Source organism: Hirundo rustica, chromosome 7 (assembly GCF_015227805.2).
Source record: "Hirundo rustica isolate bHirRus1 chromosome 7, bHirRus1.pri.v3, whole genome shotgun sequence".
NCBI classification, from domain to species: Eukaryota; Metazoa; Chordata; class Aves; order Passeriformes; family Hirundinidae; genus Hirundo; species Hirundo rustica.
The window spans coordinates 21,261,990-21,279,738 of NC_053456.1; the positions used below are offsets into that span (position 1 = coordinate 21,261,990).

Below are 17,749 nucleotides of genomic sequence, written 5' to 3' on the forward strand. Positions count from 1 at the left end.
TCCTTTTTCCTGATGCACAAGAAAGAATTAGCTTGGAATCCTCCTCTCTTCCCCTCTGGTCCTGCACACCCAACAAGTAAGGCAGGACGTAATCTGCCTGACTGTACTTTGCAGTTAGCCATTCAACACTACCAAGATCTTTGGTTTTCATCAGTAACAAGGAGGATGGGTAGAAAGGGAGTCTGGCTTCACCCTCATAAAACCTAATAGTAAGAATAAAACAAGATTCAAACTGAAAATTACGTTTCCTAAAAGCCTACGATATTTGATGGCTTTCTCAATCCCAGCAAGTAATTTATTGCAGTGCTATGAAGGTTTTAAGAAATGTCATTTTTTCACACTGGAAATTCAAGGTCTTTCTTACCAGCATCTCGACTTGCAGTACATCTCAGCTTTGGCATTCCTGCTTGAAAAAGGCCTCCAAGGCCAGGTGGTCCACCGCCACCAAAGCCACCACCACTGCCACCACCAAAACCCCCGCCGCCGCCACTGCCACCTCCTCCAAAGCCACCGCCGCCACCTCCAGCAGATCCTTTGGGTTCTGTTGGGAAAAAAGATCCCCCATATTAGTGAAGCAAGACTGATCCTGCAAAGTCACCTCTTTCATTAGAGTAATCCTTGTAGCTGGGGAAAAATGGATGAACTTTCAAAACACACAGGGTTTGGATCATCACAGCCACCATCATCACCACCAGCACTGCACCACAGAGGAGCTGGTGCAGTAACCATAATAACCATGGCCTCTGCATTTTATTAAGCCATCACTTTAGTCTGGAGAGCAAAGCACTCTAGACTGGGGAGCAGAGCAAATTGCTGCAGAGGATTTGGAACTGAGCATGGATGGGACCTCTGAGAATATAATGTAGTCTGTTAGCACCTTAGTTGCTTCTTCCTGTTTCTTTTTATTTTTGCTCTCTTCCACTTCTCCATAAGCAGAGACAGAGCAATCTCATGGGAAAAAGCGAAGGAAGGAAGAAGGCAGAAGGTCCTTCCCCTTGAAGGTGTCTCTGGGGAATTCTGTGCTGGGAAGGCACAGAATTCCCTCATTATTGATGATATTGCAACATATCTACTTATTTAAAGAAAGCCTGGTAGGAAAGGAGATGCCATTTCTGTAGGTTCAGAAGTGCAGTGACAGGGTCATTAGCTGTTAATGCTTCCAATAGGCAGGAATTATTTTATCAGCCCTCCATTCCTCTCCCATTATTCTGTAATGTCAATGTTTCTGCTGTGACAACTGAGTTGCCAAGAGTAAAATGGAAGTGTTTTCACAACTACAATACAGAGAAGAGCCTTATTCAGAGCATCACTGCAAAATCAGCAGGTGCACAGGGTGGGATATCTGGAGATCAGCTCTCAGATGGTGGGCCACATAGGCTAAGAGCAATTGCTTCATTTCTTGGAATCTTAATTTCTACAGCTTTGGGCGGGTAAAAATTTCACTGACTTCTATGTAATTAAAACCTGTGGTTGAAAAGCACTTCTAAAAATTTCCCCAAGAAAAAAGCAAGAATGTATCCATGGGGGAATTTTTCACACTATCCTTCTCTTTCTTAAGCATGTCAGCTCAGTTCAGCTCTGACTCAGATAGGGTGTGAACCTCTGGAGAAACGCTGCTACCATGGTTTAGTCTTTCATTATGATTTGTTAATTCATGTAAATAAGATAATAGGCTGCATAATTTTTATCTTACTGTTTACCCCCTCCTTTAATCCCCTCCAGCTCATTACTATAGCTAGAACATGTAACTTCACATTCAGGGATAATCTTTAAAAACTGTAGCTGGCTGATTGCAGGATTGTATCTATTTTTTTTTATTATTATTTTTATTTGGTCACACTCCTCTGGGCATTTCCTTCTTTCACCATCATGTTCCTATCACAGCCTTTAATTGCATTGCCAAACCTAGACTGAGGTGTATCACATTTGCTAATCAGTCTGTAGAAGTGTCTTTTCTCCTTAGGTAATGAATGCTAGTCCTCTGTCAGCACAGGCCTGTGTTCCTCACTCTTCTGCTTCTGTTCTGCCTTCCCAATACTTTTGCTACATGGGCTTCTCCAGCCTCCTCTTGGCACCTACCAAGACGTGCTGTGAGACACAGCAGCAGCACAGCTGCATAGACACCTTATTTCCATTCAGGTAAGTAGAGTCACTGCCTTGTGCAGTACTGCTGGGCTGGCTGAGCAGCAAGGCTCAGCCAAAAAGATAACCCCCTGAGTCACTCCAGGAGTGACAGAACTGCATGCAGCAGTGACACATAAGTAGAGCTGTGGCTTCTGGCTCTGGTTTTGCTCTAAGTGGTACTGGAGCCAATGGTGTCATGCCAGGCATGCATTTATTCTTATACTGTTTATGCAAAAGTAGAGTCTGAAATTCCACTTTATTCTCTGTCCTCTCTTGAGTCCTTATGGGGGTTTTGTTTGCCTAATCTGCTGCAGGGCCTCAGCAGAACTCCTGGTAGGGCTTGCATAGCTTTCTGACATAAGGAAACAGGAAAATAAACTACTTTATGAGAATTAGCATTCACATTTAATAAGCAGTACTTGATTTCTCAGCTGACTGTTCATTCATGATGAATAGAATTTATTTTTATATGTCATGTCAATTTCTGCCATTTTCTTTTAGCTATTCTCATGGCAATTCATCTGGTAATATATAAAATAATTTTCTGCTTTCAGATCTGCAGAACCATTCATGCCTACATAAATTCCAACATGTAGAATTATACTTACTGTCTAGAATTGGAGCACTTCTGTCATTAGTAACCGTCTTCTTGAGCTTTTTTCCTTTGGTAATATCAGATAATAGAGCATTTCGCCCTGCTTGTTCTGACCTGCTTAGGGATGGCTTTTCAGTATTTGCCTGCAAAACAAAAATTAAAAATGAGGAGGCAAAATAAACCCCAACTTCTTGATACGAAGTTCTGCTCAAATATGGTAGTTACCTGAGACATCAGTGTCTGTTTTAACAGCACTGGAGTGGGTAGGTAGCATGCCATGTCTAGTTTTGTGAACGATATTACAGGTAGCTGGCCTTGTCACTGACTCCAAGTCCCCGACTCTACTGCTATTCTAACCCACATTATTCATTAGAAACAGAACACTTCTATGTGAATTCACCTTTTTTGAACTCATGAATTTAGAATGTCTGATTTTTTAAAGCCAAAGCATATTAGTGGCAAATTGCCATTTTGGAGACTGAGCAAGAACAGACTATACACATAACTTAGTTTTACAAGAAGGTGGACATTCTTGAAAGTTGTGGTGAAATACAAAATCTAGATAAATCAGAGCAAAGATGGACCTTTGTCTACTATTTTAGCTTAGAAAGAAATAAAAATGGCAATTGCCACTTCAATAATACCGACCTCTCATATAGACCAAATAAAACCTTTGGACATATGAAGTTTGTCTCAATGGTCCTCTCTTTTCCCTTTATGTTTTGGTGACACAGTTTTTCAAGAAAGAACAAAAAAATTTCAAACAATACACTTACATGCACATATATTTAGCTCTTTCTTCTAGGAAACGGTTCCTGAAACATTTTCTAAATTATCAGATCAGTATTATGGAGATTTTCTGAAAGGTGGGGAAAGCTGTCATGGAGGGACAAGTAGAGTCTGTATCTTGCTTGTGGCAGAAAATGAGGGGAAGACTCTTGAGAGACAGCCCATTCTGGGTAATCAGCTAGGGTTTTGCTCTGAAAATATCTAGGTACTTCAAAATGGCATTTCAAGAAGCCTTCTCCTTGTCAGTGAGGTGACTGATTTGGGAGGGCAAGCACAGCACAAGCTCTATTCCTAAATTCTCCAAGTGTAAGTCAGGTCCAATGTAGTTTCACCCACCATGTTGTGCCAGCAGTGAATCCTGTGCTCTGATACCACAGGCTGGCTGAGGGAGCTATCCTTACCAAATTTAAACAATAGGATTTATTTTTTCCCAGCTCAAGTCACGGAAGTACTGGAGTAGAACAAGGGACAACAGGTTTGGGGAAATGCAAGGGAATAGCAAGACTTCAAATCCCCTTAGACAAGCTATTGTCTCTTCATCAGATCAGCCACCACTGTGGAAGGAATGAAAGCATGGAGAGTTGGAGTGGATAGTGACATCCACAGGAGAACTGGAAGGCAGCAGAAGTGATGCTCCTTCTTGTAGGATCAATGATCAACCATAAACAATATGTTGGAGAGCTTTCCCCAAATATCATGGATACCCTCATCCACACCTCAGTATCTTTGGACATCCTATTCAAAGTGACAAGCAGCAGCAGAGAATATATATTTACCTCCTGTAAAACTTACCAAGGCCAGTGTTGGTGGTGGAGGGGGAGCTGGAGGAGGAGGCACAGGCATGGTGGAAGGCTGAACTCTGTCTGCTCTTGCTAAGAAACCTGCACAGCAAAACACAAACACACATAGTCCAGAGATTAATACATCTTAATAAATAAATTTATACTCAGCTGAAAAACATCCTTGCAGCTAACAGGTTTATCTTGTACATTTTCAAAGTCTAAATAATTGCTAAAAAGCACTTTGTATTTAATTGTATGGAAACCAGTTGCATCTCTTTAAACAGGGGCTCCCTGCATACTGCCATACAAACTCATAGATATACAACCAGTTTTGAGTACTTAGACAATCCATGCATTGCTGTGGCAGTGCACGAAATGCAGTAACCAAAGTGAGCTGTGTTAAATCCAAAAATCTTGTTCCCATGGAAGTGCTTCAGGATAGCCCCATAGCTGCACCCTTAACCCTGACTTCAAAAAGGCATCATACGTTAAGATCATACTCAGAAAGAGATACTGACTTGTTAAATCCCATTAGTTGCTAAGACTCCTCCACCTATACTGTTAGGAGTAGAGTGGAACAGCAGAGCTCTGGGACGGACTCATGCTCCTTCCTCCCTGCTTGCTCTGAAGATCCCAAGCTCCATCATCATGTCTGAATGCACCTTCCTCCTCCTCAGAAGCAGCACACACAGGCATGTTCTGGATATCCTCCCTGAGGAGGAAGAGCAAGCAGGCAGCCTGGCATCGCAGCTGCAGGCTGCTGCAGACAGAAAAGCCTAGTGCTAAAGCTCAGCTTTCACAAGCTTCTCTGCCAGGCTCCCATTTTTCCCCACCCCAAGCTGAACTTTCAGCCTCAGGCAATCCTAGGACGGTCACACCTCAGATACAGAGATTTATTGCAACAAAATTATGGAACAACAACAACAAAAAAAAAGGCCCAAGTGTCAATCACAAGGGCTTTTTGTGGCATTTTGGCACACAGCTTGCTGGAACAGTGCCTGCCAGGGGCTTTGGAACATTTCCAATAGAGCTGTGCCATTTCAGCATGTGCTTTACTCTTTTATCTGAGCTTTCACCCATGCTGGCCATTCACCTGAGCCACCTTTAGTAACAATGATTTGCCACCACTTATATAATGCTTGCATAAGACAGGTAAACACAGTAGGAATAGGAACAAGGGTAATTCTCCAGACAATCCCTGGCTGATGGCTGAGGTCTCCAGGGCAGTTATTTACATGAATACACAGCTCTTACTTTTTAAAGTAACTTAATTGTTTTAGATGAAACCAAGGGGAAGTGTAATAGCACAGTATCTGTCAAATCAACATCATGCCAGTTGAAATGAACAGTTAAAATGAACATTAGGAAAATGTGCTGAATGAAACAAAATGGCATTTGCAGTGAGTCACCACCTACAAAGTCTGTAATGGCTCTGACATGATCCATGAGGTGTGTGTCAGAAAAAACTGTTTAGAAGTACAGATTTATCTCATCAGATGCTCATGCTTCAAAAGAACTAGAATACAGCTGTAATCCCCCTTCCCTTCCCCCTCTCCCCCGCAAATTGCTGAGTTACCTTCCTCAGAGGAAATATTTTCTGAAATAAGACTTCAGTGGATTTTGTGTAAAATCTTTAGGGAGGAAGGAGTTAGATGCATCACCCATAGCTCTGGCTGACCATCTAGAAAAACCATGGAGTTCTAAGTGGTGTGGGGCACTAGTGCTGTCTCAAGTGTATGCAGGTTTTCTTCTCCCATACTGCAGAAACTGTTTCCAGTTGCTGTGAAAGAGCGAGCGGAGAGGAAGCTGGCAGATAGACAGACTGACAGACAAAGAGGAAACTGTGTGAAGCCAAGCCTACACAGTGCTGTGCAAATGCATGCGTTCACAAAGTCCCGCAAACAAACCAGCCTGCTCTCATCAGTCCTCTGCTGCATTGCTGAGCATCTTAAGCTCCTCCAGAGAAACAACAGCTTCATAATCCGAAGATCTCTTTGAATTTAATTATATTCCCATCTTCCAAATTCGTAGCTCTCGGCTGTTACATAAAACTCTGCACAAAGCCCTATCCTTTCCCAATCAGCATATTCTAAATACAATATTTGAAATCTGAAACCTATTAAAAGCACCAAGACTAATGCTGCTTTGTTCTGCTTCCTGTTTAAAAAAATAGTCAACAGGAAAATTATTTCTTACAGTAGACCACAACCATCCTGTTTCTTAACACAGTCTTTTCACAGCTGCAGTTGTCTCTAGCTTAACTGTGCCATGAGGGGATTTCACCAAGCTTTTAACTGCTTCATCGGATTAAAAAGAGAAATTCCTCTTTCTGCACTGCTTTGCTAAGAAGTCAAAGCAGTCTAGATAATGTACTCCATGCCACTCTTTGGCACTCCACGTGTCACAGGAAAGTTTCTGGAGCAGGCAGAACACAGTTTGGTTTGATATCAGACTTTTAAATGAATCCCTTAAGGCAGCTCAGACCTGAATGCAGCAAGTGAGCCAGGTGGTATGTGAAGCACTTCCCGTAAAATACCATAACTTGTCTACCTCCCTGTCAGTTAGAGATTGCTTCCTGCTCGGGCTGCCCTTTTCTGTGTTTTTTCCCTTTTAACTGGATTGTTTTAGATCAGCTTCTTAAGGAATTGGTGGCATAAAGAGGAAGTAAGGTGATGCTTGCAGCCTGAGTTCTCTAAGGGGAAGCCACTACCCACAGACACATCCAGCTTCTCCAAAACCCTCTCTGCACACATGATTTGCAAGGAGGCAGTGGGCAGAAAGGCACTAGGTGTTCCCTCCTCTACCCCATCTTACATGTACCTGTACTCAACTGCAAGCCCCATAGCCCTCAGAGACAGGCTGGAAAATAGCATTTTGGAAGCACAGGATGAGCTTCTGTGATAAACCAAACTCTGTCAAAACTGGCCTGAAGTTTAACACAAGCGTCCTGCACAGTTGTTTACTCATGGTGCTCTAGAGCACACACTTCCTTTAGGAACCATCAGAAAAGAGATCACATGGCGTGACTGAGAAACCTGTGTGCCCACACAAAAGTGCATAATCCATACACTTACAGAGCGCATAAAACACCCTAGATCGTAAAATTTTAGTTTAAAACCAAAGTTGCAATAGTGCTTCACTCTTACTTTTGTCACTCCGACTCTGCTGCTGCTGCTGAAAAAGAGATTTTTAGAAACTCGAGATAAAACCTTGCAGGAAGAAACAGCACCTCTCTTTGAAGCTCTAACTCATCCTTGCTGTTCAGTTGTCAGATTTTGTACAACCTTTGTCTGACTTACCGTAAGCAAAAATAAAAGAGGTGCTCTCTGGATTTTAAAATTTGATCACTATAAGCCTATATGAAGAATAACAATGGTCTGAAGAGATGCAGTGACCTGGTGACATGCTCCCACAGCAGAGGGAGTAGCCCTTGGGATGTGAGCACCTCTTGGGCTGCAGAACCAAAGCAGCTGAGTCCGCACAAAGCTGAACTCGAACTCTGCAGCTATTTCACTCATCACCAATTCACAGGATCACTGTTTCTCACAGAGCATAGAGATGTCCTGAGATGTTAAGAGTAATACTGCAATTAGAAGAAAGCTTTGGTTACCGTTCTACACTTCTGCAATGGACTTACATTATTATTTGCTCTTAGTCGGGGGAAAGAGCTGAATTTAAGGAAAGGCTATTATGTTAAATTGCTAATGGCTGACACGATAAAATACCTGAAATAGGAACCAATCCACCTAGTAATAAATTTTACCCAACAAATCTGTGAACAACCAAGTTTCTTATAGTGCTGCAAGGTGTTGAAAAGGAACTGGTTCCTAAAGACCAAGGCTGAAGGTGGATTGAAAACCCAGGACACACGTCCTAGCATATTTTCTATATAGAAATGTTATGTCGAGGTGAGTGTCGGTGGTGAGGCAGAAAGGACTGCAGTAACACGGCAGCATCAGCCAGCGAGCCCCAAGCACAGAGGTCTGGACTGTCAGCAAGGGGGAAGGATTTCCACAGCTGGCTGCAGCAGCTGCTCTCCCACTGGGTGACAGGTGCCAGCAGCAGCGTGCCCAGCGCCGGCTCCTCCGCACACCCAGCGCGCACGCTCCAGGCTGCCAGGGCCAGCAGCAGCATCCACCACTGCAATCCCCACATCCCCTGCCCTGGCCACAGCCCTGGGGCTGGGACAGCCTCCCTGCAGCCTTCCCGAGAGCGCACGGAGTCCTCCTCTGCTGCCCCTGGAGAAAGCACCCTCGCCGCTAGCAAATGAGACGCTCCAACAGTGCCTAAGTAAAGAATACCTGCATAAGAAAACGCTAATTTCTGCAAACTACCAGGCACATGCAGCAGTCGCCACCAGGAATGACATTAAAATGCTATGTTATGCAATGCACCACGATGAAGACTCCTTTCATTTAAAAAACAAAATAGAGGAGAGAGGAAGTATACACTACATTCTGTAAAGAGCTTGCTCTGTCGAGCAATCCATAAAGAGTGATGGGCAAAAATGGCACCACACTGAATCTAGTGAAACACACATTTTGGGCACTTCAGATTTCATTTGGTATTTCAGAAATCATTTCAGGAGCACTACAAACGCTAAAAAGAAACAAAAAGAAACATGACCTTTATTGTGGGATGGACAAAGCCAATGACCACACTGTAAGTGCATGGTTTCTATCTGGTCAGACATTTTGAGCTGTTTGAAGGCCCTCCCTCAAACATTGAGTCAGAGGCAGACAGACAAGCTCACTGTGGTTAATCATTTCCTGCATGATTAATTTCCAAGCAAAAAAAGAGGAAGGAACAAAAAACTGTAGAAATAAAACAGAATATATAAATTTAAGGGGAAAGCCCCCTGAAGTTGCCAGTTAAAATGCTGATTACTCCCCCGTGCGAAAGGACCCAACTCCAAACCAGTGATGATTTAGTTCTTTCAAAATCCATTACTTTCTCCTAATGAAAGAAGGGATTTTTTTTGTTTTGTTTTAAAATCGGAATTTCAGGAAATTGGGCTACATTACCAAGTACTTTAGTAAGGTAGCTCTCAAAACAAAAAGGATAGCTAACTCTAAACACATTGCAAAGTAGTTGGAAAATCACTTACAATCAGTTTTATATAGACCACAATATTTCTTCATTAATCTTTTTTTTTTAACAGAGTACTGAGCTGTTAAACTTTTTTGCCAAAAATAGTCCCAGTGATGTCATGAAATTTGAGTCCCCCTGCTCCCACTTTCCTTGGTAGACCTGAGTCATCAGTAAGTCCGCACCACATGTCCCACATTCCACCACCACAATCTCCCAAGGCCAGAGGGGCTGCCTGCACCAGCTGTCAGTCCAGGAGTGTGGCACGATGTGAATGAGAACTTTAGAGAATGCTGAAGATGCTCCTCCCAGGCAACTCCATGCCAGTAAATCCCCCCTGAAAAAAAACAGGTGGTTTTTGTCTTCTCTTTTTATTAAAGATTCTAAATATAGAGAAATCTATAAATAAATATGCAGATAGATGAGTCTAAGTCCCTAAAGAGTTCAACAAAGGTACCAAACCAAATTCAGTTGAGCATGAAGCTACCGGAAGATACTGAAGAAGAATTCCCTCATAGGGTGAAGAAAAAATATTTAGGAGACTCTCCTAAATCACTTGCACATGGAGGAGTGAAAAGTCTTTTTGGCACTCAAGTATCCTGATACAAGTTTTAATTGAGACACTAGGGACTGCTGTATAACAAGCCTATACTGAGCAGGAGAGCCTGGATTTTCCTTCTCCTAACTGGGATAAAACTTTTGAAGCTGAGGAGTTCCAGGACAACAAAGTGACATCTAAAATGTTACTGTCAATTTTTTCGGGTCCTTTAACACCAGTGATGACCTTTTAAGAATAGTTTTTGTCTGAGAAGACAATCCTTTTGTTGCAGGGATTACAAGACTTTGTGCCCCAAAACAGGACACTACAAGGGTGTAAGAATGTAAATTGTCCTATCCTGTCTGGAGGGAGCTGTGGTAGCAAAAGGAGGCACTAACTATTCACCCTTAAAACCACTTGCAGAGATCTGGACAGCCAAAAGAGACCAACAGAGAAGTTGCTCTGGATGTCTGAGACCCAGGGAAATTCTGGGGAGCTGCCGTTGCCAGAAAGGAAACCTACTTTATTGGGGACTTTTGGCATTTCAAGGAAACTCTCCGCAGTACCCAAAATGAGTGGTTTGAGTATGACTTTCCATCACGCTGAAAAATGCCACCCCTTACACAAAATGCCAGGGCAGAGGAGGTATACCAGTCAATGCTGGAGAACTCTTGCCTAGACCCAGAGCCAAAGTTTCCTCTCTTTTCCCACAAACTGCCACTGGAGGAGTGATGATAAGCTTTATTCACAGGCACATGTGAAAGTAGGTGAGGACTATGTGGCCCTGATACAGGATATGGCCCAAGCTGAATAACACACAGGAGGATCTCTCACACAGGGAAGTGCACCTTTCCCAATTTGGCAGTGATTGGTGTGGAGGATGCAACATCATCCTGCTGTGGGCAGGGACCAAAAAGGGGAGAGGTGAAAGGCAAGAGCCTGAAGGGTCTCTAGCCGAAGTGCATGGGGTAGTTCTTGGGAAAGAAACAGCTGTCAAGCTGGTATCACAGTGAGCATTTTTCCTGCCCTACTTAGGCTTAGAGAGAGGATATATTTTTTGTTTTGTTTTGGACATAGCCTTTTCAATAAATTGCAGAGTTTAGCTTAGTTACACTGCTGTAAGAGGTATGTGAAAGGTACAGGTGTTGGGAGCTAGTGAGGACCAGTAAAGATAAATAACAATGAGAACAAATGAAAGACATGACTAGCTAGGGGAAAAAAAAAAAAAAAAAAAAAAAAAAAAAAAAAAAAAAAAAAAAAAAAAAAAAGTGAAGGTGCTGTCAGGTGCTTTCACATCTCTATGTGTGTTATCCCAGGCCCCTGTGCTCTGTCAACTCTACAGCATCTCCATCTTCCTCCACGCTCCTCATGCTCACTCCCTCATCCCAGAGCATCCAGCCAAGCACAGTGATCCTCCAGTTAGCATTATCTGCAGGTCACACTGGGCAACTCCCCAGAGATCTAAAACCCCCTAAACACTTTGCATCTACTTCCTACCACCACAGGAATACAGTAACAGCACAGGCTACTGTGTGTGCCAGTGACAAGTGAGTCAACAGACCCCTGAGCCAGCACATGAGCACAGGTGCTGAGAGCAGAAAGAGCCAGATGCACCTGTGGTCCACAGCAAGTTGCATCCAGCAAACCTCATCTGTCAAACAGTCGAGGGTTATATGGAGAAAATTCAGCAGTGCCGCATCCACGGAAAATTACAGCTAAGAAATAGGCTGCTGTGGTGACGGAACATTGTTTTAATCCGAGTCTTTTAAACAAGTTATTTTTTCAGTGAAATATTTTTCAAGATATGCAGAGGATCTCAGGCAATGGCTAACTTTGGAGGACCGCCTCTAGTAATCAATATAGTCCCGGTTTGGAAAAAACAGCTAAGCTTTCATCAGTTTATAAATGTCTGGATGTTGACTTAAGAGCTGATAACGTAAGAGCAAGTTGCAGAACGTATCTGACTCACTGAAAACAGAAACTGCTTACATCTAATCCACACTCCTACCATTTCTTTCAGTCAGTGTGCTCAGAGGAGTTGTACAAAAATATTCCTGTCTGCTCAGACAACAAGGGTCAGGTCCCATCCTCCACCACAACAACCTGGTCCTGGGGAACAGGACCTCAGCTCTGCAAAGGACACCTGGAGCAAAGCCCCTGCACCAGGTAACTCAGGAGGGAGGCCATACATCGTTTTAAAACAGGCACATGTGTGTCATTCCTCAGCAGGAGGCCAGGGCCAAATCCAGCAGAAAAATCTTATTACTGGACAGGAGGACACATGTTCAGACACTGGAACCTCTGACAGCTCCATTCCCACTGGTGCCCCCGTACCAAAAAAGGAAGAGCGCTTCCCTCAGCCACTCTGCAAAAAGCTCTAGGGCAAAAGGCTTCACCCTCTCTCCCAGACAGAAGTGATGGATAAGGATGAGCTGTTTGTGAACTCTCCCTCAGCTGTTCAGAGCACAGCTCCACATCTACCACCCACTGCAGCCTTCAGTCAAGGCGAGTGCTGGAAGCAACACACGAGGCTGTTATCCAGGAACACTGCCCCAGCACAGCAAGGAGGATTCACACGGCCTGGAGGAGACCTTGAAAGGGACACTTGACTCCCAGAGCTCTGGAGAGGCCACAGGGACAACCTCTCCACACAGGAACAACATGCTTGCAGCAAAATAGGATCTGATATCTCCCTCCAGCTTATTCCCTCATCTGTTCCTCTTTGGGAGCATTTTGTGTTCACAAAATAGTGTTCCTAACACATAGCTCATAAGCTTCTCTGCAATGGGGCTGCTTTATCCAGTGTCTCATCACTGTAGTAGTGATCACTCAGTGTCATGTGGTTGCTCAGCCCTGCACACCTTTCTCCCCAAAACCATCTTACGCTCAAGGAGGTGTTGGTAGGGTGAACAGGCTAGTTCAGAAATTAGGGATTTCTGGGTATTGCCTCCAGATTGTTCAATCCTAAAGCAGAACAAAAATAATTACACTTAAGAACAGGACTTTTTCCACCGTCTTATCCTGCCAACATGACACCACTCGTCTCTGACCAGACAGGGTCACTCACGGCCTGGCAGTGGCAGGGAGCAAACAGTGAAGGGCAGCAAGGGATGTTTCCCACAAGCCACACCTGGTGACCCAGAAGTGGAAAGGCATGGCCTGGTCTTTGGAATCCCCAGCTTGTTACCGTGAGAAAACAGCTTTTGTTTACATGAGCATGTTTACCTTTGCCTTTCCACCTATTGCTCCACTTTTATTTCTAGGTTGCTACAGCTCTGACCACTTGTTTGCTTTGTGGAACATGACAGCAATTCTGCTATTTGAATCAAATTGACAGACACCTGGAGCATTTTTTTCCCTTCTATCCACCTTTTTTGTAGCATAACAGGCCAAAAGTACCATAACTTAGTCCGAAAAGAGGGGGTTTTTGACATTCGAGCTGTTGCAACATTCAGTACAGTCAGAAAAAACTCAAGAAAGCAATCAAATATGGAGAGCAAGCCCTGGGATTTTGCTGGTGGACTTCTGCTGCCCACAGCTGCCAACTGGAGTGCTGCAGTCCTCTTCAGAGCAACAGCTCTAATGAGAGGGGCTTCTCTCTGCAAGTCCCGAGGCTGGGACAAAAAGAGCCAGTTTGGAGCCACAGATTATACCGTGGGAGCTATGGGACACTTCATAGCACATCCTCGCCATGCCCTGGCACTAAATTAATAATGATGTGACCTGCACAACACCATTGCTGATGGTGCCTTCATTCATCTTTCTCTTATCAACACAATGCCACAAAGCTGCAGTCGAAAACATTTAACAATAATGGATACTTATAGAAAAGGATCAAGGATCTCCCACGCTGTCAGACTGTTTTATTTGTCAGCAGGTGAAGGTTTAGAATTCAATTGGCTTCAGCATTCAAATAGGCTTTTTAAACGTAAAGCATTTTCTTCATCACAATCAACTAAGTCTTAGTAAACATGCAGTGAATTGTGGCTGGTCTAGCAAAGGCAGCATCTATAAAATGATATTAAAATAGTAACTGCCTCTAAAGGGGAAATCTGAGGCATATAAGGGCAAGACATGTGGAATGAATTTAAAGCACTGTTTTCCAATCCCTGTCTTTTATAAATATTCCAATATTCCTATGAGAATGTTGAAAAACTACAGTGCACAGAGATCAGCTCAGATTTCACATCAAAAGCCCAAACAAAAAGCTAAGTGGCCTGGGCAGTCGTCAGGGAAAGACCAACTGCACAAGCAAGAGTGCATTAGAGTTTTTACAGCCCAGGTGTGGATATAAATTAGAGTAACTTGAATACCTTTCATTAGAGGAGTAATCAAAGACTGATCTGCCTGGAGTGTGGGAAAAACAAAACAATAGCCAGCCCCAGATCTGCATAAAGTAAGGGAGCCTGCTCCACCATAGACAGTGCAGAAAAACCACCACCTCAGAGCCAGATTACTGTCAATAAAAGACTCAGTTCAGGGCAGGAAGACCCATAAATCAGTTTTGTAAGAAACAGGCAACCAGGCCTGGTAGAGACTTTAATTGGAAAAAAAAAAAATCCAATTTTCTTAAAGTTAATTTGGAATGATTTGAGGCCACAAAGTGGTGAGAAACCTCCATGAGACTGGGTAGAGATGGAGAGACTGAATTTATTCTCATTAGAGTTCATGGAAAGGCTTGGGCCAGTTTTCAGAGGAGACTGGATGAGATTCATTGTACCTTCTGACTTTCCTGAAGCATTTGAATGTTTTGAAATTAGGCTTAGAGATTAAGAAGAATGCATCCCTTGATGTTTTCTCCAGTGTGCAGGGATTTGCACTGTAGCTCAGGGTTAGTCATTAAACCAAATCATATCTGCATGCAAGTAATGAATTTGAAAAGTGTCACAGTCAGCAAGCAAGGCTGGCACTGACTCCCACAACACCATCCTTTGGATCAGGAAGGCTGGTGGAGCAAGGACCATAGCCATCTCTGCACAGAGATGCCATGCCTTGTGTTCAGCACTGCTGATACCTTGCTCCACGAATCTGGGGAGAGCCATCAGCAAGATATGCTGTGATCTGTCTCCAAGGACCACAACCTATTGAAAAACTCCCCATAATTTACCCTCTGTGCCCTGTTCACAAGCCACAAACTGAACAGAAACTCACACCACATCTTACTAACTGACTAGGTACTAAATGAGAACTCATTCTGCACATGACTGGTATCCCCTGTGTTCGCAGATCTTCTCTGACCTCCAATTTAGAAAAGCTGTAAAACAGCATTTGATCTGCCATTTAAAGGCTTATTTCAGTAACATGGCCAGGAAAAGTTAAGTTCTTTGTAGAATCTGCTGGGCTGCTACAAAACTGTTAGTTATTTACAGTTCACATTGCCTAAGGAATTAGTACAAGTTTGCAATAAAGCAATTGAAATTTTTCAATTTACTGGGTTATAAATGAATATTCACAAAATATACCATTACTTTGCATACTTTAAGTATTTACACCAATGTAGGAATTTTATCTTAGATCCTCCTCTGAGAACAGCTACAAAATGAAACTCTCTCTTACAAATTTTACATGATAGCTTTACAGTAACTGCTATCACTTTCAACCCCCCAAAATGCTGATATACATCAATCTGGGCAATGTGTGGAAGTTGGACAACAAAGCACCCATTTGCAAAACCATTCAAAGAAACTCTCAGTATCCATTCTTCCCTGCTTGGAAAAGAGCCTCTGCCCTCTGAGGTTTGGCCTGCTCTGTAGCTCATACTGCGTCTCGGAAAGCTTTCAGATGGGCTGCTATGGTTTCAGGAACTATTTTTAAAGGTTCTGGGCAATATAAAAACAAATCTGTGGAAGAGCCTTTAAAATCAGGATGGAAATAATAAAGGGGAGGGAAAAGAGGGGACAAAAAGTAATCTGAAGCAAAGAGAGTGTTTTCTTGAGCAAACAACCCCTCCCGAAACTCTGGGACTTCAATCGCCCCTTCTTCACATTGGAGCCAATCTTAGCTCATCCCACACTACTCAAGATACTGTGGCCAGAAGTTCATAATCTGCTCCAAATGGTCTATGAAACTTTAGAAATAGCATCCAAAGCAATAAAAGACCCAACCAGAAAGTAAATCAAGGATAAGAGATTAATTTCGACCTTAAATATCTTACCATACACATTTTGGTTTGAAAAGTATCCATTTAAAAACAACAAAGAAAAGCAGGAATATTACTGAAAACACATTATTACACATGTGATATTACATGATCACCTAATGTCCTGGCAGCACTGGCAAATGATGTCTTGTTCTAATCCATATTAAAAACAAAGCCAAAATGTTATGTTCCTGCACCACCCAACTATCTGCCTGGTTGGAATCCATCAGTAAACTTCTGTAACTTTAGAGATACAGATAGAAGAAGCAATATATATTAGTGCTATTAAAAGCTGTTCAATAAGACAACTCAAAAACTACCTTTAGATGGGTTGTACAAAACTAACAGACCAGACAACCACTAAGGAACCATTAAGCAAGGAAGACTGAAGGTTGACACTATCTCTGCATTTGTTTGGTTCTTTTCATCATATATAAAAATCTACCAAATCTGACCATCATTTTCTCTCTTTTAAAAAACATAAATTTTATACTGATACCAATTGTATCAGAACTACAACAAGAAAAGCTCAATTTTAAGAGTCTAATTTTTTCACTAAAAAAACCCAAACAACCCACCTGTCCTTAGCTGATAGGAACTGCTCTGGTTTCATTCCAGACCTAAGAAGTCATCTTAGACTTAGAGGAAGATACAATCCAAAAGTAGTAATGAGAATCTGTATGATAAATGATGAGGGCTGCCAGTTGAAATTCTAGGGGCTAAAGCAGACTACCAGTAGGGAGAATAAAGATTCATCTTTTCCTCTTGAGTACTGAACTGCTGAATCCATCATATGTCTTATTCTGAGGTGGTCAGCACTTCCCCACCTCCAGCACCAGTTACTGGACAAAAAGAACTGCTACCTAATGGAAATATGCATAGAAACCCTGCAGAGGATCTCCTGCTCTAGACTCACTCCTTGGGAAGGGCAGCTCCAAAGCAAATTAGTGGCCTGCTGAGTGCCCTGCAGAAGGTCAGCTCCAGCCCAGGGGCTTTTGGAACCTGTGGACTGGTGTTTAGAGATATCCCCAGGCAAGGAGTCTGATGCCCTGGTGGCACCTTGCTCAAATTCCCATATGCAGCTGAAGCAGTGGAAGGACAAACCTGAAATTCTTCCTCCTCTGTTTGGATTCAGTTTGTCTCTTTGCAAAAACCTAGTCAAAACGTAACCCACAGCACACTGAACACCTCTCCATAGGTTATAGGAGAGACCTTAGCCTTCAGCATCTGAGTTTGCATGTGTGCAATCACCAGCAATACTCATGTGCTGTTCCTATCACCAGCAATTTCCATTTGGTCCAATCTGGAAAACATCCTGAGTAATACAAGGATGAATTTTTCTGTTAAGTATTTCCAACACTGCCTTTTGGCAAGTAAAAAATGTCAAAAGTCACTTGGAAAGGAAAGGTACAACTATGGGATGTTTCAATTATTTCATAAATAAGCTGCCAAAATGCAAAGAACAAAATCTAGGCAATGTTAATATTCTTCATATTTATATCATTATAAGCCAAGCTGAGATCAAAGTATTTACCAACCACAATTACACTTTGTTTCATTTACTAGAACAGAGCTACAATAAAAATTTTACTCACAATAGCTTTGTAAAGCCATTTTCACATAAATCCTTTCATCATCTTTGCAGTAGGACTTTATATTCATGCAATACATACATTTATGGAATACAGGTGAGA

The 17,749-nt window shown here is 42.7% G+C and overlaps 1 protein-coding gene across 1 annotated transcript in view; it reads right to left on the reverse strand.

Moving 5' to 3' along the window:
* WIPF1 (WAS/WASL interacting protein family member 1) overlaps positions 1–17,749 on the reverse strand; it is a 55,187-nt gene that overhangs the window by 12,071 nt on the left and 25,367 nt on the right. The window contains 3 exon segments of the mRNA XM_040069693.2: positions 365–541; positions 2,733–2,862; positions 4,301–4,389. Coding sequence (XP_039925627.1) covers positions 365–541; positions 2,733–2,862; positions 4,301–4,351 — 358 coding nt within the window. The 5' untranslated portion in view covers positions 4,352–4,389.